This window comes from Haliotis asinina, chromosome 2 (genome assembly GCF_037392515.1).
Source record: "Haliotis asinina isolate JCU_RB_2024 chromosome 2, JCU_Hal_asi_v2, whole genome shotgun sequence".
Taxonomy (NCBI): Eukaryota; Metazoa; Mollusca; class Gastropoda; order Lepetellida; family Haliotidae; genus Haliotis; species Haliotis asinina.
This window is the reverse complement of record NC_090281.1, coordinates 49,176,769-49,204,351: the sequence shown is the minus strand read 5'-3', so window position 1 is coordinate 49,204,351 and position 27,583 is coordinate 49,176,769. Positions and strand designations below refer to the sequence as shown.

Sequence of the window (27,583 nt, the reverse complement as noted above, 5' to 3'; positions counted from 1 at the left end):
TTCTTTCTGTCTTGTTGATCTTATTATTTGACAAAATTGGAAATGTGTTTTAGAACGCACTGTGGCAGTCTTACACTTTCTGTTTTTGAGGTGTGTGTGACAGTGTCAGTTAATATTTTGTCAATGTCCATTCCATTCTAAACATGTAATAAGATATCTGAATTAATTATAAATGTAAACAAAAATGTCTCAAAGTAGATCTTTTTTTTAAAAAAGGACTAGCTGATGTTAACACGTGTTCTCGCGATACTTAAAATTGCGTTCTTTAACATGTTTTGGGAAGGAAAGTCGCGGTGTATCATTTATTCTTTCATTCATTCACATGTGTACTTCTTTCTTTCATTCTTTATTTCTTTCATTCATTCATTCACATAAATCTTGCTCTTAATTTTCTCTGTAATTCATTCATTCATTGCAAAATTCCGACTGATACAATAAACTGCTGAAGTTCTGTTAAACACAACTGAAGCTGCGCTGGGAACGAGCCAAGTCATTGTGTGCGTTGGAGCATGACGAGGCACACGTTAATTAGCACAAATGGTAAAGAAAGCAAGCGAGTGACCTATCCCTGTTGTAGAGTATCCCTGGTTCTATGGTGTCGAACCGGGAAGGCTAAAATTTATTTTCCAGATGTCCCATGAAGGCTAAAATGTATTGTTCTGTTTTCCCAGAAGAGCTAATTAGGGAAGTACATGTACCTCCAAACCTAAAGATAAGGTGCCGGGAAGCATAATCCGTGGCGGGAGTAGAGAGAATTCTTTTCAAAACATTGTTATAATCTTCGCCTCTTTTGAACTTTACACTTCTTCATTTTCATAAATCACCACCGGTGGTACAAGAGCAAAGAACTGACAGTATTAACTAATGTACATAAATGTACATAAATATAAACATGCGCCATGATGATGAGTTATTTACGTATCAATTTATGCAAGCGAGAGGTAAATGGTGATAAACATTTGCTAAGCTTAAAATTGACAGGCGACACGACCTTGTTAAGTGTTGATAAAATGGCCCAATTGCAATATTTTAGGGGGTGAATGATTATATGTTGGAATTTAGTCATATACATTTAAAAGATAACTGAATTCCTCACCGACTAAATTAGTCACCAACTAAAGAGAAAATGGCGAGGGATTTATTTTATTTCAGATAAACTGATTCTGTCAAATAATTGTTTTATGTAGTGTAACCAAGGGTATACCGTAGTATGTTGTTCATAGTCACGACCAATGTATTGATACAAAACATGAGATAGTTTGATCGTCTCAGTAGATGTCAAAAGGACAACATGTTGACACGGATTCTTATATTTAATGGGACTCTACCAAATCGCCATAAACAGTAAGATCATTAAGGTGCACTGTCTGAACTTCTCTAATTGTATTAAACTGGAAGACAGACAGACAGAAACGTGATTTACCATAGATAATGCCAATTTAATGTCAAATTAAATAAAATGTATAATGAAGAATAGAAGAGCAAATGTGTTAATAACTTTATTTATATTGTTAAACGTGCCAAAATCAAAGAGCGTCCACGTTAATCCTGTTTCCTCTTTGTCTGAGCCTCCGAGTGAGGCGCGCCGTGTTCATTCAACCATAACATTGCACTGGAAGTACTGCGAAGGCCTCTGGCTAGCGACCAGTTATCGCCAACACCTGACTGTTGCGCTTGCGCAGACAGCTTGACTTGTACTTCCGTTATTGCCACAGAAAACTACACAGTCAAACCACGTGTCATGTTTACTGATACATATGTTTACCGAAACACCTTTATGTTTGATCACCTTAGTGTGACCGAAAATATCTCAAAATGATGAAGCGAATAGTGACATTTGATGTAGATTTACAGAATAAAGATGTACATATCACAAAAAGCTGATTAAGACATTCTATCCAATCAAACAATCATATCTTGAGAAAGAAAGAAAGAAGGAGACGGCGTAAAAATTATGTTCCGTCATCTCAACTAAATTGCAACGATTTGTTGAAAAGAAACCTAAAAAATATTGCTAATTTGAAGAGACACCCGTCTCAAAAGAAAGCATTGCTTGCGGCTGCAGTAATTGAAAATGAACCCAAACTAGAAACAAGTGGCTGCGAGAGCCAGGGTGCAGCTTCACATAAACAGTTGGTGGTTCGGTTGCCCCGACCAAATGCCACAAGACTGAGGCCTAGACGTAGAACAAACAGAGAAAAGGCAAAGGCATACAGAACCATTGCAGACCTCAAAGTTAGACAGTATGAATTATCTAAGAAATACTACTCACTGAAAAGAAAAGTAAAAAGACATGATGTAAAAATGGCAGCAGGATCAACCAGTACCCCAAAGAGCAAAACTGAGGCAATGCTGAAGCAAGGCAAGATCAACAAAAATGAACAATGAAAAATCAGAAAAATCTTAGTTATTTCCGAAATCATTCACTCTAAGGAAGAAATGAAAACGTCAAAGCGCCTCTTCTGCATCGAATTGTCTCTGGGAAAATCCTCAAGAAGTGTCGATGTTTGAATCAGCTCCGTTCCCAGACTGTCTATGTCGCCACAGGTTATCAATGCACTGGAGTGACTCTTCATCAAGTCAACTACAGGAATGATGCTGGTCAGCTGACCCATCAGAGTTTTGTTGCTGTGTCTGATGAAGTATCTCATGCGTCTTCTACAGGTATTGCAATACTTCACACGTTGATGCCTGATAGTAAGGCACTAGATGACAATGTGGAGAGAATCCATTATTGGACAGACAGTCCAACAAGTCAGTACAGGAACAAAGTTGTTTTCAACACAGTGGCAAACCATCAGCAATTTGTGGGATGAAAGCTCGATGGAACTATTTTGAAGCAGGTCTGGCAAGGGACCATGTGATGGATTATGCGGTACAGCTAAACGTATGGCTGATGAGGCTGTCCGTAGTGGGAAGTGTGTCATCCAGGATCCCAAAAGTGTTTTCACGTGGGCAAGATCATCAGATATGAAATCTGTCAAGGTCTTCTTTGTGTCTTCCTCGGAGTGCCAGGATATTTTGAATATCAGGAACCATGAAAATTCACGCTGTAGTCGGCCATGGAACCTCAAGCATCAGTGTAAGAGATGTAAATTGTTACTGTGATGTGTGCATCTCATGTGGCCTGTGTGACACTTGGAGCATGGAGTCTCTTGCATCTCCAGACCAGCCGGAAAAATTCCACTCTTTGGAAACCACACCATCTGTCCACGATCTGCAGCGACACATTCTTTGGCAACAGAAGTCCAAGATCCATAAGCTGGTCCTACAGAGGAGGCACAAACAGCAGGAGAAGTGGACCCTAAAGATGCAGCTGATCATGAATACTCAAATGGTTCTTATGTAGCTGCTATCTATGATGGCAGGTGGTGCATCGGAAGGATTCTTGAAGTTGACAATGCTGATCAGGCAGTCAACATAACATTCATGGAGAAAAAGAAATAACTCTTTCAATGGCCCATCCAGGATCTCAAAAGTTTTTGTCACATGGGCAAGATCATCAAATATGAAATCTGCCAAGTTCTTCTTTGTGTCTTCCCCGGGGTGCCAGGATATCTTGAATATCAGGAACAATGAAAATTCACGCTGTGGTTGGCCATGGAATTGTTTGGTGTAAGAAAGAAGAGATCCTATGTTCAACCTCCTCAAGCATGTGGAAAGTCAGGGTGCATGCTGAAAGTTAGCCAAGATGATTTAGGAACCATTGACCGTAACTATCATGAGTGTCAGTAGACTGAAATGTGCGTTACCAGGAAATAACGAATAACTCTGGTGCCAGTGTATAGTTCCATTATTGTTCTTGTATTTCTAATACCAAGTTAGAGATTTCGTCTATTAGATTTGCCAAGAGATTAAGGATTATACATAATGTCATATGCAAGTGAAAAACGTGCTGTTTTGAATGTTCGTTACCTGGAGAGATGTACCCTGTGAGAACATCATGTTTATTCATCATTTTTTTTTAGATTAGCGGTTCTAGTTTTGACTAGATCTTCATGATTCACTGTTCCATTTAATACGTCTTGCTAATTAATTGCGCTGTCCACAATTACGTATTCTATCAGGCATCTGGGGAAGTTAATATATTGATGCATACTTGTTTAGTCATTCTACCCACAGGATGAAAGTAAAAACATAAATTTTAAGTATCCAGTTCAGATTTCAGTAACCACTAAAACTGCAATGCCGCATTATGTTGAAACCATTGAAATGCACGTTACCTCCCTTGTGAGAGAGACTTGTGGCATACGCATGGAACCTATGATACCAATTTTTTATATTATTCTCGAATATATACGTACCTTTTATTACAAAGGAGTTTACACGCTAATGGCAGTTTGATGTTTCATGATATTTATGTACGTTCCAGAATGGAAGTCTGTCAGTTCTGCTCTGTGTTTAAGGTGGACACCCACTTGGTGATTTGATGTGTTCCACGTTGTTAAATAAAATATTTAAAAATCTTCAGTTGGCCTATTGTGTCATTTGTGTATAATTGGAAGTGTAGTAGTGACCGGTAATGTACATTTTACTTGTATTTTACCATTCAGGATGTATCAGGTGTTAATGTCCACAGAATAAGAATCTGAATACTTAACTTTAAATCATTTTCGGTTTTAAGCATACACATAATATACTATGAAATAAAGAGCAAGAATTATATGTGAATGAATGAAAAAAAACAAAGAAAAAGAATAACAGAAAGGGGTACATATGTGCATAAATGAAAGAATAAATGATATACATGTACCATCCCTCTCAAAACATGTTAAAGAATGCAAAAGTATCGCTAGAACATGTGTTAACATCAGCTGTCCTTTTATAAGAATCTGCTTTGAGACATTTTTGTTTACATTAATAATTAATTCAGATATCTTATTGCATGTGTTGAATGACATGGACATTAACAAAATGTTAACTGACACTGTCACACCCCCTCAAAAACAAAGTTTAAAACTATCACAAAGCATCATAAACACCTTTCCAGTTTTGTCAAATGATAAGATCAAGAGAGAAAGAAAGAAGTTATGGAACTATAACCCTCAAACATCACAAGCATCAATGGCGGATCAGATCAGATCAGATCAGCGGTATGTCATATTTTTCACACACATCACATACACACTAACAATTTATGTTATCATAATTACTTGCAAACACCTTTCACCTGATGGTATATTCCTGTTATAAAGTTAAAGGTGTATGGGAAACAGGTTTTAGAATAACTAGAAACACTCGAACAACACAGTCTAGTATTTGAATGGCAGATCAGATCCAATCAGCGATATGCCACATTTTTCACTCACCTCATATACACCCTAACATGTTTTTTTTTAAATTATGAAACGATCACTAATACTTGCAAACACATATAACCTGATAGTATATTCCCCTCATAAGAATTAAAGATAAATGTGAAAGATGTTTTTGAAGCAATAACTGAAACACTCAAACAATGCTGTGTATTTCAATGGTGGATCATAACAGATTGGCAATATGTCATATTTTTCACATGCCTCAAATATACCATTGACATTTTTAAAAATTATCACTACTACTTGCAAATACTCTCCAATTAAAGGTATGTTTCCCTTCTAAAAATTAAGTGAATGTGTGAAAGAAGTCTTTATGGACAGAATGCAGTTTATCTTTGCAGTGAATCTAGAATGGAAGCCAGTGAGCTATAACACCGCATTGAGTGAGTGAGTGAGTTTAGTTTTACGCCGCACTTAGCAATATTCCAGCTATGTGGCAGCGGTCTGTAAATAATTGAGTCTTGACCAGACAATCCAATGACCAAAAACATGAGCATCAATCTGCGCAATGGGAACCGAAGACAGGAGTCAACCAAGTCAGCGAACCTGACCACCTGATCCCGTTAGTTGCCTCCTATGGCACAGTCGCCTTTTATGGCAAGAATGGTTTGCTGAAGGCCTATCTACCCTGGGACCTTCACGGGTCACATACCGACTTGAAACTTTACTGCAAATCTACTAATATTGACACTAATAACAATTCTTTGACTTAAACTTAAGTGACAAAATAGTTAACTTATCTTTTATAGGTGGGTTTTCAGTTGTCACAACACTCAGCAAAATTTTATCAGCTGTTGAAACTAAACTGGGCTCAATCCTAAATACTAAGCTGCCATCATATTGGTGATTACGACCCGCAACATATGTTCAGGGGCTTTTTGAGGAGTTTCCTCTCCCTCTGTATATAGTCACTGGTTCTATGTTAATGCTTTCAGGGTCTAAAGAACATGAAAATAACTATCGGATCACATATTAAACACAACATTCCTTTAATCTAAACTTGTTCATGATTACATGCATATCAATATAACACATGCTTTGGGTTAAAAATGCCACGTGCCTATGAGCGAGTGACAAAATAGACATATGGACTTCACAAGGGAGAGACTGAGGGAGGGAGAAAGCAAGAGAGAGACAAAGAGAGAGAGAAGGAAGAAGATGTGCTCTCCCCTGCACATCCCCTCTGGGTTGGCCTATGTGGATTCTCCACAGGGAAAGTGAAAGTTAGGGAATACCTGAGGCTTTGTTCCAGTAGTATTTGTTATGTCATCGTCATGGCAGTCTAGAAGTTACTTCCATCTAGGAAGTGACATCATCCATTCAGTCCACTTTCTCAACAAAGTCTGTCAATTGTTTGATTGTGAACTTTCATATCCGTTTTTCACAGATACATAAAACCTCCACTGCACAATATGATAATAACAAATAAAGTACATGGTATAACTAAATTGATAAACTTTTGAGCAGTCAGTATTTATATTTATTTCTGTAAAGTCACAGTTTTGCTATGTGATCTCTAACATACAGACTCTGGGGTGGTAGGGTAGCTTTGGTAGGGTCGTTTTAGTGTCAGCTCGTTACAATGAAGACCTGGGTTTGACTCCCCACATGGGTACAACATGTGAAGGCCATTTCTGATGTTTGCATTGCTGGAATATTGCTAAAAGCAGCATTAAACAACACTCGCTTGCTCATTACTGCAGTTCTCTTGTAGTATTGTAGATGGATGGTAACGTGGGAAGGATAGGCACGGTTTGTAAAGGAAATTAGCACACACTAAAAGAACCACAGAACCAAAATATATATCAGTATATATACCTTTATAACAAAATAAGTGAGGGAAAACAACAATGAATAAATGAAATAACAGATCACTTAATAACTCTCTTACAACTAATCAAAGGAAACATTCAGGTTAATCATTATTCATTATCATCAAATTTAATAATTTGACTGACAACATAATGAGACACTGAGGCATTCAGTGTCAGTCAAAAGCATAATCATTTGCAGGAGGTGTGGTTCACCAGCTGACATTCATATCTACATCATTCGTAATTACCACCCCTGTTTGTGAAAGATTTTAATTGCCCTCTCTGGCAAAATACCTGGGAGAGAAGTGTCAGCTCCAGAACGAACTTTCACACTAATGTTGTGTGTATTACTTATGGTGGTAGTATTACCCATAAGTCTGCAGAAGCCGTTGTTGATGAGGTACATGGTTTCATGTCCTATACACAAGACAATGTGTACAGTGATGCATTTTGACAGATACTGTGATGATAGTGGAAACATTCACATCACTGGTGTCTTCTGTCTTGGTGGAGTAGCACTACCCTGTTGTGCCTTAACCTCGATGTAGATTCTGCACTTTAGACTTGGTGATGCAGGAACATCCTCTGTAAACAAAATGTTTGTTAGACAATGCAGTGTTTGAGAGACAATGATGTGACTGTGACACAATGATGTGTTTGTGAGATAATGATGTGTTTGAGACAACGCAGTGTTTGTGAGGCAATGAACTGTTTAAAGGTCACATTCAATGTAAACCACAAGTATGAGGTCGTAAGCAGAAGTCTAATCTTGGTTGTGTACATAAACAAGTAAATAATCTACTTATTACACAAAAAAGCATGCTGATTGTGATAAGCAGACTCTGTCACAAGGAAAACGCAATGTCTGGTTTATTGTCTCCTATATGTCTGCCTGCCTGTCTGCTAATGACAATATGCAATACACAATTTCAGTTACTGACCATTTGAAATTAACAATTATCAGGCTTATAAGCCATAAACAAAGAGCCGGCTATGCGTATTAGCAAATGAACCAGTGGCCAATGACAAGGCGTCATTACACATTAGTACCCGTCCACTGGCCCTGACCCAAGTACAAAATATTGCACTTCTCATTTGCGGTTATATGCTTATAATTTTGTTTATTTGTTTCTTCACAATCACCAATGCATTTTAAATATCATGAACAAGTGATAACTGCGTTTTAATAATGTTTGAGTTTTTGGTTGCACGTGACCTTTAAGAGTATAACTGCTTGCGAGACAATGTGGTTGGGATATTTAAGACAAGATCAGCATGCTGCATTTCTGAGACAATGTTGTCCTACTATGTGTGAGTCAATGTTGACTGTATACAAGATACAACAGACAATACATACGACTGGTCCTTGCTCATCTGATAGAAGTCATCCACATAATCTGACCTCCCAAGGAGTTCAACAAAGTCCTCGTCATGGGTGATCACCACCAGCTGGAAGTTTTTCTGGCATGACCGAGCCTTGATAATCCTGAAACAGACTAAACTGTCAGCAGGGGCACAACATGCTAGCCTCAGGTTCCAACAGCCAGAACTATTTCCAGAAGTTTTAGTGCCATGAAATGTAATTATAGTCATGAGACTACAGCATAAGCCCAAATCTGTATGTTCATCTCCACACAAAAAAAACAGCGCAAGCCAGACGCTCTATGTCCTTCTACTCATGAGACGAGAGTATAAGCCAGACTCTATGTCCTACTCATGAGACGAGAGCATAAGCCAGACTACTGCCTTCTGCTCATGAGACAAGACCATAAACTCAAACTCTCTAGGTGCATCTACTCATGAGACAACAGTGTAAGCAAAACTCTGCAGGTCCTTCTACTCATGAAACGAGGGCAACGGCCAAACTCTTCATGTCCTTCTACTCATGAGATGAGAGCTTAAGCCAGACTCTTTATGTCCTTCTCACAAGACAAGAGTGTAAGCCAGACTCTCTATGCCCTACTCATGAAACGAGAACATAAGCCAGATTCTATATGTCCCTCTCATGAGATGAGAGTGTAAGCCAGACTTTCTATGTCCTACTTGCGAGACGAGAGCATAAGCCAGACTTTCTATGTCCTTCTACTCACGAGACGAGAGCATAAGCCAGACTCTCTATGTTCTCCCTGTCCAGGTTTGTAGTAGGTTCATCCAGGGCCAGTATTCCACAGTTGACACAAAATGTTTCAGCCAATGCCAGTCGGATGATCAGGGATGCCAACACCTGCATACAGATGCTTCATGGTCAATAAACTGCATGCACGAAAAATATCTAAACTACTCAGGAAAACATGAACTAGAGAGGTACAATACTCTAAATACCAGATAATTGATTAATTAATTGATGCTTGTCACTTTCTTATAATATGGCAATGTATGCTATGAACAAAAAACAAAACAAAAAAAACTGGAAAAATAGCAAAAGAGAAATGAAAGTACTTGTCATACAGACACTGCAACTGCCTGAACAAGTCAGACATTGTAGCTTTCTGAACAAGTCAGGAATTGTGGCTTTCTCAACAAGTCAGACATAACAACTCTTTGAACTAATCAGACACAGTGCAGATATTTGAATTAATCAGACATTACAGCTTTCTGAACTTGTCAGACACAGTGACAGTCACAAGAGGGTGCAGGGAGTGCTCACCTTCTGTCCGGCACTGCATCTACCTCTCATATCCAGAGCTGTGTCCCCCTTGATCATCACCACACGGTAGTGGTAGCTGCGCCGGGATTTCAGGGCAGCGCCATCCTCGTCATCAGAACGAATCTCAATTGTTTCAATATCTGAAATGCAGTACGGACTATATTCTGTTACTGATGGCTCCCTGAACTCTTAGCTATTCATTCTGTTGCAGTATCTTTATACCACTTGATGGCAGAGATTACATCTTTTCAGGTAAGAAAACCCTCTAGGCTAGAGAACAGACATGTATGTACCCCATAAAAGACAAGTCCCAAAATAATGATCAAGTATACATCTTTTCATTGAAAATAACTGTCATTATTTCATGCATTCCCCTTTCCATACAGAGTTGCGATCAATTTTGGCACCCACCTACTTAACTGCATCATTTTCCTTGGTGCAAGCATCACCGTTTCCTTTCCTTTTCCTTCGACCCTCTCACCGTTTCCTCGATGTTTCCCCACAGTTCCCAACCCTCTCACCATTTCCTCAATGTGTTTCCCCACAGTTCCCAACCCTCTCACCGTTTCCTCGATATGTTTCCCCACAGTTCCCAACTCTCTCGACGTTCCCTCAATATGTTTCCCCAGTTCCCAACCCTCTCACTGTTTCCTCAATATGTTTCCCCACAGTTCCCAACCCTCTCACCGTTTCCTCAATATGTGTTTCCCCACAGTTGCTAACCCTCTCACTGTTTCCTCGAAATGTTTCCCCACAGTTCCTAATCCTCTCAAGGTTTCCTCAATATGTGTTTCTCCACAGTTCCTAACCCTCTCAACGTTTCCTCAATATGTGTTTCCCCACAGTTCCCAACCCTCTCATCGTTTCCTTAATATGTTTCCCCACAGTTCCCAACCCTCTCACCGGTTCCTCAATATGCGTTTCCCCACAGTTCCTAACCCTCTCTCCGTTTCCTCAATATGTTTCCCCACAGTTCCTAACCCTCTCACCGTTTCCTCAATGTTTCCCCACCCTCTCACCGTTTCCTCAATATGTGTTTCCCCACAGTTCCTAGCCCTCTCAGTGTTTCCTCAATATGTGTTTCCCCCCAGTTCCTAACCCTCTCAACGTTTCCTCGATGTTTCCCAACAGTTCCTAACCCTCTCACCATTTCCTCGATATATGTTTCCCCCCAGTTCCTAACCCTCTCACCATTTCCTCGATATATGTTTCCCAACAGTTCCTAACCCTCTCACCATTTCCTCGATATGTTTCCCCACAGTTCCTAACCCTCTCACCATTTCCTCGATATATGTTTCCCCACAGTTCCTAACCCTCTCACCGTTTTCTTCATCTGTTTCCCCCCAGTTCCTAACCCTCTCACCATTTCCTCGATATGTGTTTCCCAACAGTTCCTAACCCTCTCACCATTTCCTCGATATATGTTTCCCCACAGTTCCTAACCCTCTCACCATTTCCTCGATATATGTTTCCCCACAGTTCCTAACCCTCTCACCGTTTCCTTCATCTGTTTCCCCCCAGTTCCTAACCCTCTCACCATTTCCTCGATATGTGTTTCCCAACAGTTCCTAACCCTCTCACCATTTCCTTGATATGTGTTTCCCCCCAGTTCCTAACCCTCTCACCATTTCCTCGATATATGTTTCCCAACAGTTCCTAACCCTCTCACCATTTCCTCGATATATGTTTCCCCACAGTTCCTAACCCTCTCACCATTTCCTCGATATATGTTTCCCAACAGTTCCTAACCCTCTCACCATTTCCTCGATATATGTTTCCCAACAGTTCCTAACCCTCTCACCATTTCCTTGATATGTGTTTCCCCCCAGTTCCTAACCCTCTCACCATTTCCTTGATATGTGTTTCCCAACAGTTCCTAACCCTCTCACCATTTCCTCGATATATGTTTCCCCACAGTTCCTAACCCTCTCACCGTTTCCTTCATCTGTTTCCCCCCAGTTCCTAACCCTCTCACCATTTCCTTGATATGTGTTTCCCCCCAGTTCCTAACCCTCTCACCATTTCCTTGATATATGTTTCCCAACAGTTCCTAACCCTCTCACCATTTCCTTGATATATGTTTCCCAACAGTTCCTAACCCTCTCACCATTTCCTTGATATGTGTTTCCCCCCAGTTCCTAACCCTCTCACCATTTCCTCGATATGTGTTTCTCCACAGTTCCCGGATAATCTTGTTGATCTCCTCCATCTTCTGGACATGGTAGTTCATGATGGCCCTGGAACACCGACATTGACCGATATCATTTGGAGATGGAGACAATGCTTAATAGACAATGTGCTGTGTGAAACATGCTATTGAGAATGGAAACCTTAGTGATTCTCACAGAACCTACAAAAGATTGTTCTAAGACATCTCAACATCAATATCTCATCCTAAGAGAAATTGCTGCACTGAAATATCACCACACTATTTTGCAGACCATTGTGACATCATCTGCGATAATCTCTCACTGGTAAGGAGGGTACTGCTCATCTGTTGAAAGCATTATACAGCAGTTTAACTTACAACGGACCAGTTACTTTCAGTCACTTTCAATCATCTATTTGAGGTTGCCATGGATACGTGATTAATTTGCCTACTCTAAGCAGTTCATAGCTTGCAACGGGCAGTGGGGCAGTCTAATGGTTAGGGACACCTCATCACACCTGACACCCAGTTTGATTCCACACATTGGTACAATGTGTGAAGTCCATTTCTGGTGTACCCCCTCTGAGATATTGTTGGAATATTGATGAAAGCAAATTATGTATAACCCTATATGAATATATATATCCCCAACCCCAAACTCATTCATGGCTTACAAAGCTTCCTAGATGTGAATGAATGGCTGAATGATTTTAGATGATCAGCAGAATCCCATCCTATGAAATATATCAACAACTCTCTTTAAATGTTCAAATCTCCTCAACAAACCTTGGATGTTAAACCGTTTTTGGACAAGTTCATGACAGCTGGTTGTCATGGGACCCTTAGTCAACATGACCTTACAACATTTTCTCATGTTAATCAGCAATATCACAACTGTGACACTGTTGTATGGACTTGTGTGGGTGGAAGAGTTATCTCCCCTGCCAAAATGTCCCCAACTATTGATGACGACAAAACAAGTTACAGAATTGGTCTTCAATAACCCATGCTTGTAACTGAAAGTGGCGAGTAACAGAATTTGCTGGTCAGACTCGCTGACTTGGCTGACACCAAGGTTGAAGAATGTATGCTGCAAAAGCCACTAGCAAGAACAGTTGAACTGCAGTCATAAAGAAAACAACTGGTGTACTGAAAAACACTGAGAAGTACAGGAAATGTAATTTGTTTCAGCAGCTCTCCAGTATTTCTCCAACTTACTTGTCCATTGCTCTGTAGTACTTCTCCAGGTCACTATTGGCTAACTCGGTTGTCTGTAAACATAATTTGCTGAATCAGCACACAGGGAACAGTCACTACAAGGGAACAACTATAGCTTTTTATTGTGTGGAGGACATTTGTTTCAGACCAGCACTTTTTAATGTCTTAGAGTACAGGATAAATAAGGACACAATCTATGTTTTGTGAGAAAATCTGTTCCCACTGGGGATACTGTGCACTATGTGAAGAAACCCACGTCATGGGCCATCACTCTTCAATGAATTGTATCACAGATTCCGTTGTCTAACTCCACCAAGGCATTCATGTCTTGAAAACACATTTTCCTATCTATAACTATCTTTAATGATTTTAAGAAAATCTGTTCCCCTCATTTCGGGTGGATGGATGAAGCTCAAACCTACATCCTACGGACTTGATTACTTACTATGTCTTTCCCCCAAAGGTCTGGTTTATGCAATTTTGTGAAAATATGATATGACATTTGAAATCTGGAGTATGTGAAGAACATGATGGAAAGATCCACACTACTATTTCTTTCAGAACATAATGTCTAAGTTCTCTGTGGCTGTAACCATTTGGTAGTTGTACTCACCCTCATCTGGATCATCATGTCCCGATACCTGGATCCAGCATCCTTGAACATGTCGGACTGCAACTCCTTCTTCGTATTGCGGATCATGTTGTCCAGACCCTCCTGGCGACCTTTGCAGATGTTGCGCTAACAACATCAACAACAACAACAATAAATCATCATCCAACCATAGAAATACATTTATAAGAGGACCAGTTTGTAGTTGGTCCTGCTTGAACGATAACAGTTCTCCTTGTCAGCTTGCTTATTTCAGTTCAAACTTGCTGCCTCTGTCGTGTAGTGGTTAGATAGTGGAAGGTCACGGTTTGAATCAATGGCCATGTCATGTCAAGAGACAATAAAATATGGTACTTGTTGGTTCCTGGCAGGTGCTCAGCATTAATGGGTACAACAAGGACTGGTCAGCTTTGAGTCAGTATAAAGTGTCTGAGTGGGATATTCATACATAACTGCAGCATGGTATCTCAGTGAGCTAGCATTATAAAACCAGCTTCAGTCTGGGCTAGTATATGCAGACACACACACACACACACACAGACACACACACACACACAGACACGTCATCATATGAGCAAAGTATGACATTAAATCCCATTTCAACTCACCTCACATCACTTTAACTTGCTGCAAAATTGTTCAGACTTACAGCCCTGGTAGTCTCTGGTTAATCATTAATCACCCTTCAAGTAGTCTTTGAATGTTATTAGTTGCTGTGTAAGCAATATTGAAAATCAAATCTGAACCTTGTTACTGGTGGGATTATGTATGTGAAATTTTCAGCTTCACTGCTCCAGTGGCTTTCAGATTCTAGTGGTTCATGATAGAAAACGCACAACTGATAAATAGGGAATGACCTAAGATTACTTGACCTTCACCTCCAAGGAAGTATAAGAGTTAAACACAAGTGTGTATTATGTTCAAGAAAAGAAATATATCACTACCTCTTTCTGCATCTCATCTGCCTTCTGCAGCAACTTCCTCCTCTCTCTCTCCAGGTTGGCGGTGTCAAAGTCTCCCATCTGGTCTTGCAGGACGCCGATCTCACGCTCCAGACGACCCACCTCCTTCTGCTTCTGTCGTAGCTGGAGGTTGTCCATAAGCTCCCGCTCTCGGATCTGAGAACAAGAGTGAGTGAGTGAGTTTAGTTTTACACCGCACTTCCAGCTATATGGCGGCGGTCTGTAAATAATCGAGTCTGGACAATCCAGTGATCAACAACATGAACACCGATCTGCGCAATTGGGAACCAATGACGTATGTCAACCAAGTCAGCGAGTCTGACCACCCGATCCCGTTAGTCGCCTCTTACAACAAGCACAGTCACCTTTTATGGCAAGCATGGGTTGCTGAAGGCCTATTCTACCCCGGGACCTTCACGGGTCCTGAGAACAAGAGGCAGGAATATTACGCTGCAGCTGATTCTTATCAGGTTAGTTTTCTTCACACCTACCACTAGAGTATCACCTCAAGGAATGGCTGTGGGACCCATTATGTGGAAATGTTTTGTGTTAGAACAGAAACAACTCTGCTGGGGGAAAAGGGGAAAGATGGTGGAAGTAAAACTTGAGTACAATCCTACCTAAATAGCTGCTAGAAGCTTCATAAATTCTGCACTGAACACATCAGAGGCAAGAAGCTTTAAACACTTCTGGTGTTCCCCACCATGATATTGTGGGAAATATTGCTAAATGTTTGACTTCTGTGCTGAACTCACCTAACATCAGGTCATACACCTATGCTTAAGTCAGCTGTGTTCAGGTCATACACCTATGCTGAACTCACCTAACATCAGGTCATACACTTATACTGAACTCACCTAACATGAGGTCATACACCTATACTGAACTCACCTAACATCAGGTCATACACCTATACTGAACTCACCTAACATCAGGTCATACACTTATACTGAACTCACCTAACATCAGGTCATACACCTATACTGAACTCACCTAACATCAGGTCATACACCTATACTGAACTCACTTAACATCAGGTCATACACCTATGCTGAACTCACCTAACATCAGGTCATACACTTATACTGAACTCACCTAACATCAGGTCATACACCTATACTGAAGTCAGCCGACTTCAGGTCATACACCTATGCTGAACTCACCTAACATCAGGTCATACACCTATACTGAACTCACCTAACATCAGGTCATACACCTGTACTGAACTCACCAAACATCAGGTCATACACTTATACTGAACTCACCTAACATCAGGTCATACACCTGTACTGAACTCACCAGACTTCAGGTCATACACCTATACTGGACTCACCTGATGTCAGGTCATAGACCTATGCTGAAGTCAGCTGACTTCAGGTCATACACCTATACTGAACTCACCTGATGTCAGGTCATACAACTTGCATACTGAACTCACCTGCTGAGTGGCCAGATCCTTGCTAAGCTTGTTGACATTCTCTGAGATCTCCTCCCGTTCCTGGTTAAGACTTGTCTCCTTGGTTGTGATGTTCGACATCCGTTCCTGACACTCTTCCAGTCTTTCGGCCTTCATAGACTGGTTGTACCTGAAGACACACAAGAGGCAATAACACTCATCTCTCTGACCATGAGGCCTCCTACACTGTACTCCGTCCATCCTGTTTATATGCACTGTTATAATGGTTTATGGCCTACAATATCATTCGTCCATTTACCAATTCTAGTATCAAGCAATACAAGCTTTACCACTGTAAAGACAACAGACAGTATTCAACAACCAACAGACAGTATTCTCACATCTCCAAGGTGGCTAAAAATCCAAAGTGCTCTATGCCCTATATGTTTCTGTGTGATTCACCCGCTTATTAAATAAAAGGACTGTATCTAGATAGGAATCATATCATGTCTACAGAACAGGGATTCATATCATACAGAGACTGTATTGTTACACCTCTAGTAGTTGAAAAGGAACCTTTATACACCTGTGTAACTAACACCTCTAGAAGTCAGGAGAAAATCCTTATACATCTTTATCACTGTAAAACCTCAAGGACAAAATCCTTATACACCTGTATAACTAATTCCTCTAGCGGAAAGAAGACAATCCTCATACATCTATGTCATTGTTTCACCTCAAGAAGTATATAGAATCCTTACACATCGATACAAGTGTACTCACAGCTTAATTTCACCATTGACATCCTTCACTTGTTTGGCCTCCGCCTTCACACAGTCAATCTGTAAACACAGGAACCTTGATGTACAGCTAACCATGCACTATTGTAGCACCGTACCTACCATCCAGCCTTCTCTGCTGTTTTGTCCTGCTAGGCTGTTTCGATTTAACGCTAATATTTGAAAACAAAAAATGAGATATAAACGTAAAAACTGATATGTATATTTTACAACAATTCCGCTTGGCAGATCCTACAAAGGGTGAGTGAGTTTGGTTCAACAGTGCTCTAATTACTTCACACTGATACAAGTCTCACAATATAAAAACTTTGGTGAAATCAGTCAAAATGTGTGTTGTGTCAAGAATCATAGATACATCGCCATATTTGGTGATTAGCTATGCTTACCTCAGCCTTGGCTCCGTCAATTTTGTCATCCTTGGTCGCTATCAGCTTCATTTTCTCCTGGCGCTGGCGCTCAATCTGCTCCTGTGGACATGCCAGACAGGGTCAGTAACAGTAGAATGAAGCTTTGAATGGCAACTCATTTACAGTATTTACAAAAAATTGTTATTGGTAGCATTTAAAGATACAAGACTGGTTAGACTTATCATTGTCCCACTGGCCTCAGCAATGCACATCATCACCTCACGACCTAGACAATAGGGCTTCTCCAGGAAAGTGCTTATCATCAGTTCATGGCTTGGGGAATGTGACTTCTCCAAGAAAGTGCTTATCATCAGCTCATGGCCAGGAGAGTGTGACTTCTCCAAGAAAGTGCTTATCATCAGTTCATGGCTTGGGGAATGTGACTTCTCCAAGAAAGTGCTTATCATCAGCTCATGGCCAGGAGAGTGCGACTTCTCCAGGAAAGTGCTTATCATCAGCTCATGGCCAGGAGAGTGTGACTTCTCCAAGAAAGTGCTTATCATCAGGTCATGGCCAGGAGAGTGTGACTTCTCCAAGAAAGTGCTTATCATCAGTTCATGGCCAGGAGAGTGCAACTTCTCCAAGAAAGTGCTCATCATCAGTTCATGGCCAGGAGAGTGTGACTTCTCCAAGAAAGTGCTCATCATCAGCTCATGGCCAGGAGAGTGTGACTTCTCCAAGAAAGTGCTCATCATCAGTTCATGGCCAGGAGAGTGTGACTTCTCCAAGAAAGTGCTTATCATCAGCTCATGGCCAGGAGAGTGTGACTTCTCCAAGAAAGTGCTTATCATCAGCTCATGGCCAGGAGAGTGTGACTTCTCCAAGAAAGTGCTTATCATCAGTTCATGGCCAGGAGAGTGTGACTTCTCCAAGAGAGTGCTTATCATCAGTTCATGGCCAGGAGAGTGCGACTTCTCCAAGAAAGTGCTCATCATCAGCTCATGGCCAGGAGAGTGCGACTTCTCCAAGAGAGTGCTTATCATCAGTTCATGGCCAGGAGAGTGCGACTTCTCCAAGAAAGTGCTTATCATCAGCTCATGGCCAGGAGAGTGCGACTTCTCCAAGAAAGTGCTCATCATCAGCTCATGGCCAGGAGAGTGCGACTTCTCCATGAAAGTGCTGACCAGTTCAACCAACCAAGGATATTTCAGAGAATGTCACTGCTCAACAGTCTTCTGTATTATCAGAGAGTTAGAAAGTCTGTTGTTCCTTGCAGAAAACCAAGAACCCTCTGAATATCAGTCAAGATAATAAGGGGTGCCAAACCTTGATCACTGAGATTTGGTGGGTTGGTTTGCTGTTTAATGCCACACTCATCAATATTCCAGCAATATGGTGGCAGTCTGGTCAAGACAATCCAGTGACCAACAGCACAAGCACTGATATACACAAATGGGACATGATGACAACTGTCAACAAAGTCAGAAATTCTGACCATGCAATCCCAGTAGTCGCATCTGAAGTCAAATTCTAACACAGATCTTCACGGGTCTTGGGCAATGAGAACAACAGGCAAATTAGTAATATTTCATTCGAGCGGGACATTTAACATGTTTTTCCTTATTGTTCTTATTAGACAACTTACCTCGAGTGGCCTGATCTGTGTCTTGGCGTCCTGCAAAACAAGAAAGATGATCACATACCTGCAGTATTCAATCAGTACTACTGAACATAGTAAGCAACTATTGTTACACCCACTGTCCAATTACCAGATAATGTTTCACAAAACAGCTCAAGAAACAGTTAATAACTGGGGTTCAAAATAATAAACTCTCACCATAGTATTTATTCTACTTCACGTCAGAATAATACCCCACCCTATGGAAAGCATGGATCCATGTCAGTCAGTGAACAGTGAACCAGTTGTTGGGATCGACTTGTCAGTACCTTGTTAGTATAATATGTGACTGAATTTCAGTTTGTTTTAACGTTATATGTACATAATGAGATATTTAAACATTCAGTAAGTTAAATTTGTTGTAGCATTATGATTTGGGGTATACAGGGATGCATAAACCCCTGTATACCTCTCATAACAATGCTGCAACTTATATTATTTTACCTCACACATAAACATCGCTCTCTGATTGGCTGAGCGCTCTTCTTCTATTTTTTGCTTACAAGCTGGGAATGGTGAACTCATTTGGTACTTCATGGTGGTAATTCTTTATCTCGAATAACATTTCAAGTTATTCACTGGTCATGAGGAGGGCATTTAGTGAGGTACCTCAACACCTCAATCGTTATTTTGAACTGTTTGAAGCATGGGTATCAGCTTGTACACTTCAGCCAACATGTGTGAATCAAATGATTTGAATCTTGCATCTTGCTGTTTTTTTCCTGTAGGTATTGTCTTTGTAAAGTCTTTCCAACGTAATTCCCCTTCTTAATATTCACAGGGACTACATTTGAAGGTTTTGTCAAAATTTATTTTTGGGAATGAGAGCCAAACGTTTTTGCAGTGATCGCTAGATGACACAAGAGAAACAGATTTTGAGTTATCTCCCTTCCATCGATTTTCATTCGCAAAATATCAGTAATTTCTGTGCATGAAATGTTATTCGAGATAAAAAAAGTAAGTACTGAGTTGCTATTGGCAGTAGGGTGTATTGCAATTTATTACCCATGTGGTCAACATATGGATAGGTGCATACTAATCTTGTACATCATGTGAGAGTCGTAGGGATTGACGTGTGTTGTAATGACCTGACCTGTGTTGTAATGACTTGACCTGTGTTGTAATGACTTGACCTGTGTTGTAATGACTTCACCTGAGATTCTAACAATTTGACTGGATAACCGATGACCTCTCAGTTGTGTCACGTAATAGAACTACATTTCCCTTCACAACAAACTTGTTAATTCATTCATTCTACAACCTTTAGGCATTGTGGGAATGTAAACATTGCGAAAGTTGCTATGTCACTGTTTAATTGTCAGTCGGACTGAGGTGTTATATCCGTCGAAAGACATAAACGCAATGTTTCCACCAGTGATGCTAGCTGAATGAAGCAACTGCAAACCAAGAAATGAGGTGCTACAGAGTAGTTTACTGTTTGAGGCTGTTTGCGGCCAAGACAACTGACATGCATCATGACGTCAGTTACCAAGGGGGCAGACGTAGTGACGTAATTACGGTGTGACGCCATGCCAAAAGTGTTCTGCAGTACACAGTTTTTCTGCAAACTCTTTATGGTACTGGCTTTGGTTTGAAACCACAAACATAATGCTTGGTAAAATACATGAGAGGACCACTTGTTTCGTATAATTTGTATATAATGAGACCTCATGTAGTATTCTCTATGTATCATGCTTGTAAGCGGAGTACACTGAAAAAAACAGAAGAGCACTCAGGCAATCAGAAAACGAAATTTACCAATCATTTGCAAATGCATATTGATGTAAGGGAGATAACTCTAAATCAGGCTCAAGGCACATAAGAATCAAGATTACATCAACCAATGTTTCCCTTGTGACAAGGGAACAATTTATGATGCCGTCCTTTATGAATGAAAAAGTCAACACTAGTTTAATCCTTAATTTCCCTTTCCATCAGTCACTCAGTTACTGTAAATTAGCAAACACTTTAACCTCTAGGCTACACCACTGTCCCTAAGACTTTAATGAAAAATGTGGTCAAAGCTCCACACATACATACAATTCATATGACACCTATTACAAATTTTCAGAAAAAGAGGTGTAGTGGTTGGAGTTCTGAAGTAATATACTGAATTAATAAAGTAAGATTCTTTATGGATAACAACTTTTATATTATTATAAGATGCGATGTTTTCATATGGATTGTTATACTATTGTCATGAAAGAAAACTTCTAAAATGCCAAGCCAACAGATCAATATAGTGTATGTTTAGTTCTCTGTCTGCACCCACAAAGATCAGTTGAACAAATGGCTTGAATGTGTTGCATCTTAACATGCAATAAAAAACCATGTACCACTGAGTATTGCTGCATAATGGATATTTAGAGACTGTGAAGTGAAGGTATGGCCCTCATTGCTCAGTGAAATCTTTGCAGAATTCTTCACACCACTGTTGCATTAAAAACATTAACATTTACAAGTCTAGAAATTGTTTAAAGATCCTTATTGGGGGATGCTAAATAGCATAGATTTAAGCTCAGAATCGAAACTGATATGGCAAAATTGTGATGATTGGCATCTCTGTGTTTAGTGGTAACATTTAAGGATCACAAAGAGACTGTAGCATCAGTGCTTGACATTTGACCGTGAGTTACCTGAATGTCCTGTTCATGAAGTTTGTTGTCGGTGACGAGGCTGGCTTTAGTCTCCTCCAACTTGGTCTGTTGTTGCAGCTCGCTGTCGATCTTCAGCTTTTCTTCCTTCAGTGTGTTCACCTTTGACCTCAGCTTCTGCACATGCTCAGAGTGGTCACTGAGCTTTTGTCGTTTGTGGTCCAGCTTGCGATTGATAGTATCTCTGTAAGACATGGAAGGATAATTTAGTGTGAGTGAGGGAGTGAAAACGTGAGAGAGGTGCATTTAGCTGTATTCACCATTGGGGTATGGCATGAGGGCAATTAATCCCAGAATAGGTTTGATGCCACATCTGGTATCCCTGCCTACATCTTTCATCTCTGCCTATATTGGGCATTCCCTGCCTACACCTGGCAACCCCTGCCTACACCTGGCATCCCCTGCCTACACCTGGCATCCCCTGTCACATCTGGCACCCCCTGTCACATCTGCTATCCCCGGTTTGCATTTGGCACCCCCTGCTTACATCTGGCATCCCATGTCTAATCTGGCATCTGCTGCGATTATCTGGCATCCCCTTCCCACATCTGGCATTCCCTGTCTACATCATTTATCCCCTGTTTGCATTTGGCACCCCCTGTCTACACCTGGCATCCTGTGCTAACAACTGGCAACTATTCCCCTTAATGGGCAACACTCACAGCTGCATCTGCTTGTCTTCTTTCTCCCCAATCACAGTCTCCAAGGTCCGTCCAGAGTCTGAAAACCAAACAAATATTCTTTCAGTGATCAAAAGACCAAACAACTTTTTGTACACTTTAGATTAACCCCTTATGGGCTGTGCTTACTACAACCCGTGTCTACTGCCCCGTACACATCCTCCTTACCCCCTCCAGACAACATGGAGCTTTGTGTGGCAATCTTTTTGTCCAGTTCTCGGATCTCTCCATAGTAGCGATCCATCATGACAATGTCAGGCTGCATACTCTTCCCGGTCACCTCGTCCGTCTCCTTAGCCTGCAGCTCATCCTCTTTCTGTCAACAAACCAGGGGCCCGTTTCACAAAACTCTCGCCTAAGATCTCGTAACTTTTCTCGTAGTATCCGTAGCTCTTATGTTTCAGTATAGGAGGCACAATGGCTACGACAAAACTTACGAGATCTTAGGCTTACGAGAGTTTTGTGAAACGGGGCCCGGGACACTCCACAAGTCAGACATTTGCACAGGATTTTGCACCAATGGCAGATAAGTAACATGAAGTGCCTCGTCTTGTCATCATGTACAAAGAATTGCTCAAGGTCCCACATCTGAGACTGTCTAAGCCAAACAGTCAAATTCATTTTGGTTAACTTGCTAACTTGCTAACTTGAGCATTGTTTGACTTTAGCTATTCTGGTCAAGGACTAGAAACAGATCTCAAGTGAGTGAGTGAGTGAGTTGAGTTTTACGCCGCACTCAGCAATATTACAGCTATATGGCGGCGGTCTGTAAATAATCGAGTCTGGACCAGACAATCCAGTGATCAACAACATGAGCATCGATCTGCGCAATTGGGAACCGATGACATGTGTCAACCAAGTCAGCGAGCCTGACCACCCGATCCTGTTAGTCGCCTCTTATGACAAGCTGAGTCGCCTTTTATGGCAAGCCTGGGTTGCTGAAGGCCTATTCTACCCCGGGACCTTCACGGGTGTAAACAGATCTCAAAATGAAAGAACAATCTCAGACAGGGTTATTTGTCAAAGTCTGACTGACTGAGTTGAATTTTATGCTGCTTTAACCAATATTCCAGCAATATCACGACAGAAGACACCAGAAATGGGCTTCACATATTGTACCCATGTGGGGCATTGAACACAGTTTTCAGCTGTGACACGCTGAGAGTTTAACCACTTGGCTACGATTTTCACAGACTAAGTCCAGGAAGGCAGTCCTCACAAACATGGTGCCAACAGATGAAATTCTTTAAACATGACATAAATTAGTTTATAACAGCTAGTGAGTGAGGTTTTACACTGACTTTTACCACTATTCCAGCATTATCACTGCAGGGACATAAGAAATGGGCTTCACACAATTTACACATATAGACAATCCAACCTATGTCCTCAGCATGACAAGCAAATGCTTTAACCAGAAGGCTACCCCTTATAAGACAGTAAGGTTTAGTCATGTTTCGTGCACCCTTGATTTCTGTTGACAAGCTTGTGGACAGCTGACTCACAGACTCACATTCTGTATCAGCTCTTTCAGCTACTCTGTCATCTGTAGCTAGTTTATGCCTGTCAGGGTAAGCCCGTCAGCTACACGGTAATCTGTAGCTAGTTTATGGGTGTCAGGGTAAGCTCGTCAGCTACACAGTAATCTGTAGCTAGTTTATACCCGTCAGGGTACTGGTTGGCAGCTGCACGGTAATCTGTAGCTAGTTTATGCCTGTCAGAGTACTGGTTGGCAGCTGCACGGTAATCTGTAGCTCATCTGCCATTTCAGACTTTCCAGACGACTGAAGGTGTAATGCCAATTATAGCGTAGCACAGTCTAGTTTACATCACTGGGGGTAATTTATCAGCATTACCTGCCAAATCAGTGCTACGCTCAATGAGGATCCCCATGAAGCCAAAATCGATAAAGGTGATAACAGTATTTCATTTATGTTGTTGTTTTTGACACAGAAGAGGGTAATAAACTCACATTCTGCACCAGATCTCTAACTTTCTGGATCTCCTCGTTCAGGCGACGATGTTTGTTTTTGAGTTGTGGAATCTCTGTATCCCTCAGGGTCACGATCTACAGAGCAAGGACATCTGATATACAGCAACAATATCAAATACTCAACACCATCTAATATACAGCAACAATATCCTTTAAACAGCAACATCATCTGATCCACAGCAACAATATCTGAAACACAGCAACAATATCAGATATACAGCAACAATATTTGACACAGTCAGTGGATGATGTGAGGTGACAAAATGAGCTGCCAAATAACCATGGGATAAGCATCACGCCACATCATGGAGTGAGTGAGCATGCAAAGGAGTTCTATTTCTCACTAAGCAACATTCCAGAAATATAATGGCAGTCTACAAATAATGAGGTCTGGACCAGACAATCCAGTGATGAAAATCATGTTATCTGACGACGTTGTCAACCTAATCGACTAGCCTGACCACCCAATCCTGTTAGTCACCTCTTACGACAAGCATGGGTTACTGAAGATCAGTTCTAACTCCATCCTTGATATCTCCAGTGTAAATGTTTCAATAATTCTCAACTATACCCTGGACGCATCTGTGTTCAGATAGATTTATTACCTGCCTTGGCAGGTTTTTTTATCCAATCAGGTGTCTAAACTGAGTAAAGGAGTGAGCTGGGATACATGCTGTTATGACCAGTATTATAGTTGCAACACAGGGTGTCAGTATAATGTGGATGGATGAAGTGATGCACATCTGAGACAAGGGACACAACTCTGCACAGCTAATTGCAATGACTCGTATAAAGAGAGAAGATGTAGTTGACATTGCACACAGCAAACACCTGCCACGGGAAGGTGAACCTCCTTATGTTTTGTACAGATCAATATTTTTGGTAATAATGGATTATGTGCAAAATCCCGATTTAGATAACTCAAAAATACTGTAAGCTGTAAGGTGAACAAAAAATAGTAACAAGGACACTACTGACATTTTCCCGGAGAGGCTTGAGTTGCGTCATGTTGTCATACTTCTGCTGGAATTCATTAAGGTCTTTCTCTGCCTTCCTCAGGTGTGTTGGTACGAGACGGAGCTTGTCTTGCAGCTGCAAGGGGAAACAGAGATTGTGACAAGAGTATTTCCAAGTCTAAATTTTTAATTTCAGTTCCTAGACCTCCTGAACGGTTGCACACTCTGATTGTGAGCCAACACTTCATGGTACCAGCCTCTAGGAACAATTCCCAGGACTCCTGGGTGATTGAAAGTCACTAAAAAACTTTAGTGCAATGTTAAAGAGTGGGAGTTAAGGTCAACCTTAGTAAAGGCTGCTTCAAGAAAGGAGCCACAGATCAGAGGCAACTCGCTCACAGTGTCTTTGACCAGGACTGTATGTACCTCAAGTATCAGTTCCCAGACCTCCTGATCAGTGGCAACTCTCCCACAGTGAGGCTCTCCTTGACTATACCCACCTCAAGGTTCAGTTCCCAGACCTCCTGATCAGTGGCAACTCTCCCACAGTGAGGCTCTCCTTGACTATACCCACCTCAAGGTTCAGTTCCCAGACCTCCTGATCAGTGGCAACTCTCTCACAACTCTGTCCTTGACTATACCCACCTCAAGGATCAGTTCCCAGACTGCCTGATCAGTGGCAACTCTCTCACAACTCTGTCCTTGACTATACCCACCTCAAGGATCAGTTCCCAGACTGCCTGATCAGTGGCAACTCTCTCACAACTCTGTCCTTGACTATACCCACCTCAAAAATCAGTTCCCAGACTGCCTGATCAGTGGCAACTCTCTCACAACTCTGTCATTGACTATACTCACCTCAGTTCCCAGACCTCCTGATCAATAGCAGCTCTCTCACAACTCTGTCATTGACTATACTCACCTCAAGGATCAGTTCCCAGACCTCCTGATCAGTGGCAACTCTCTCACAGTTACTCTGTCTATATCAATCTCTAGGGATAAGTTCCCCGACTGCCTGATCTCTCTCACAGTGACTCTGTCCTTGACCATACCTACCTCAAGGATCAGTTCCCGGACTTCTTGATCAGTGGCAAATTCTCGGTGACACAGAGGACAACAAGGATTGTCTTTTTCCAGATCTTCCTGATACTTCTTGAAGAAATGTTCTGCACCAAGAAGTGAACCACGTTTACTGCAAATGTAAAAGAATTTGTTAAAATCTAAATATTTTAGATATTTAAATACTTACCTTACCATTGGTCTATAGCATATTATCTCAAGCTTCGCACGGAGTTGAATTGCTCTTCAATCTTGAATGGTTACCTCACAATCGACAACTGTCATGATATTGAAGTATCTGGATCTCCCCACAGCGCATATGCGAAGACTCTTCTTCAGAACATCTTCTCGTACTCCACGGTCCAAAGAGTCCGTAGTGGGGAGGAGCATTCAGCGTTGGGAGGGACTGACCGCCCTATGGTAAGGTAAGTATTTAAATATCTAAAATATTTAGATTTTAACAAATTTTTTACTTACCTTACCATAGGTCTATAGCATATGGATACGAAAGACAGGACCGTCAGCATCTTAAGATTCCACATATGCCTCAGGGCAGCCGGACCACTACTGATTCACTGTATGCGGGTCTGCCACACCAATCTCTCGTGAAGGTCACTGGAACCAGAATCAGATAAGTAGGTCACATACTAACCACCAGAGGGGTACGGTACATTATCTCATGTAAGTACAAGACCCCCATAGACCAAGGTAAGTAAGATAGTACCTATAGGGCGAACGGACATGAGTTGCTGTGCAACTACCAATGGTCCGAAAGACTGTAGCCCCTCCATATCTTCCACCGCCAAGTCCCGCAAGTAATGACTAGCAAATACTGTAGAGGACTGCCAGAAGCATCCAGCCATAATGTCAGGAACTGTGCAGTTCCTATGCAGGGCCATAGTCAAGGCTAACGCTCAAATCTCATGAAGGTTGTTAGATGACGGGTGAGGAAGATTCTGTGCGTCGTAAGCCCCCAGTCTGCCGTAACCATAAGGCTACTGTGTTCCTGGTGACTTCTCCTCTAGTTGTCATGGACAAAAGGCAGGAACAACCTATTCCCGATTCCCCGACGAAGAGAGGACTTCCTGATATACGATCGGAGGGCCCGAAATCCGATGCCAGGAAATCCCAGAGAAGGTCCAAGTGTACAGTACCATGTCTGGTCAGTTCAAACCGGACCCTAGTTACATCCAGCACGTGAATTTCACAAACTCTCGCCGCTGTAGCTAGTGCCAACAGAAACACTGTCTTCCTTGTTAAGTTGTCAAACAATGCCATGTCCAGCGGCTTGTAGGTGCAATG

The 27,583-nt window shown here is 41.3% G+C and overlaps 1 protein-coding gene across 2 annotated transcripts in view; it reads right to left on the bottom strand.

Annotated features, from left to right (window-relative positions):
- Positions 1–7,119: 7,119 nt before the first annotated feature.
- Positions 7,120–27,583, bottom strand: part of LOC137273853 (DNA repair protein RAD50-like) — a 37,692-nt gene continuing 17,228 nt past the window's right edge. For both annotated transcript variants that reach the window (XM_067806732.1, XM_067806733.1), the window contains exons 24-41: positions 26,279–26,414; positions 25,245–25,358; positions 24,246–24,341; positions 22,442–22,589; positions 22,256–22,313; positions 21,576–21,777; positions 18,907–18,936; positions 17,301–17,381; positions 16,898–16,956; positions 16,157–16,304; positions 14,701–14,874; positions 13,760–13,885; positions 13,147–13,199; positions 11,931–12,016; positions 9,780–9,919; positions 9,223–9,356; positions 8,490–8,618; positions 7,120–7,717 (exon numbers count right to left, since the gene is read on the bottom strand). In XM_067806732.1, coding sequence (XP_067662833.1) covers positions 7,666–7,717; positions 8,490–8,618; positions 9,223–9,356; positions 9,780–9,919; positions 11,931–12,016; positions 13,147–13,199; positions 13,760–13,885; positions 14,701–14,874; positions 16,157–16,304; positions 16,898–16,956; positions 17,301–17,381; positions 18,907–18,936; positions 21,576–21,777; positions 22,256–22,313; positions 22,442–22,589; positions 24,246–24,341; positions 25,245–25,358; positions 26,279–26,414 — 1,966 coding nt within the window. In that variant the 3' untranslated portion in view covers positions 7,120–7,665. The remainder of the gene's footprint in view (positions 7,718–8,489; positions 8,619–9,222; positions 9,357–9,779; positions 9,920–11,930; positions 12,017–13,146; positions 13,200–13,759; positions 13,886–14,700; positions 14,875–16,156; positions 16,305–16,897; positions 16,957–17,300; positions 17,382–18,906; positions 18,937–21,575; positions 21,778–22,255; positions 22,314–22,441; positions 22,590–24,245; positions 24,342–25,244; positions 25,359–26,278; positions 26,415–27,583) is intronic.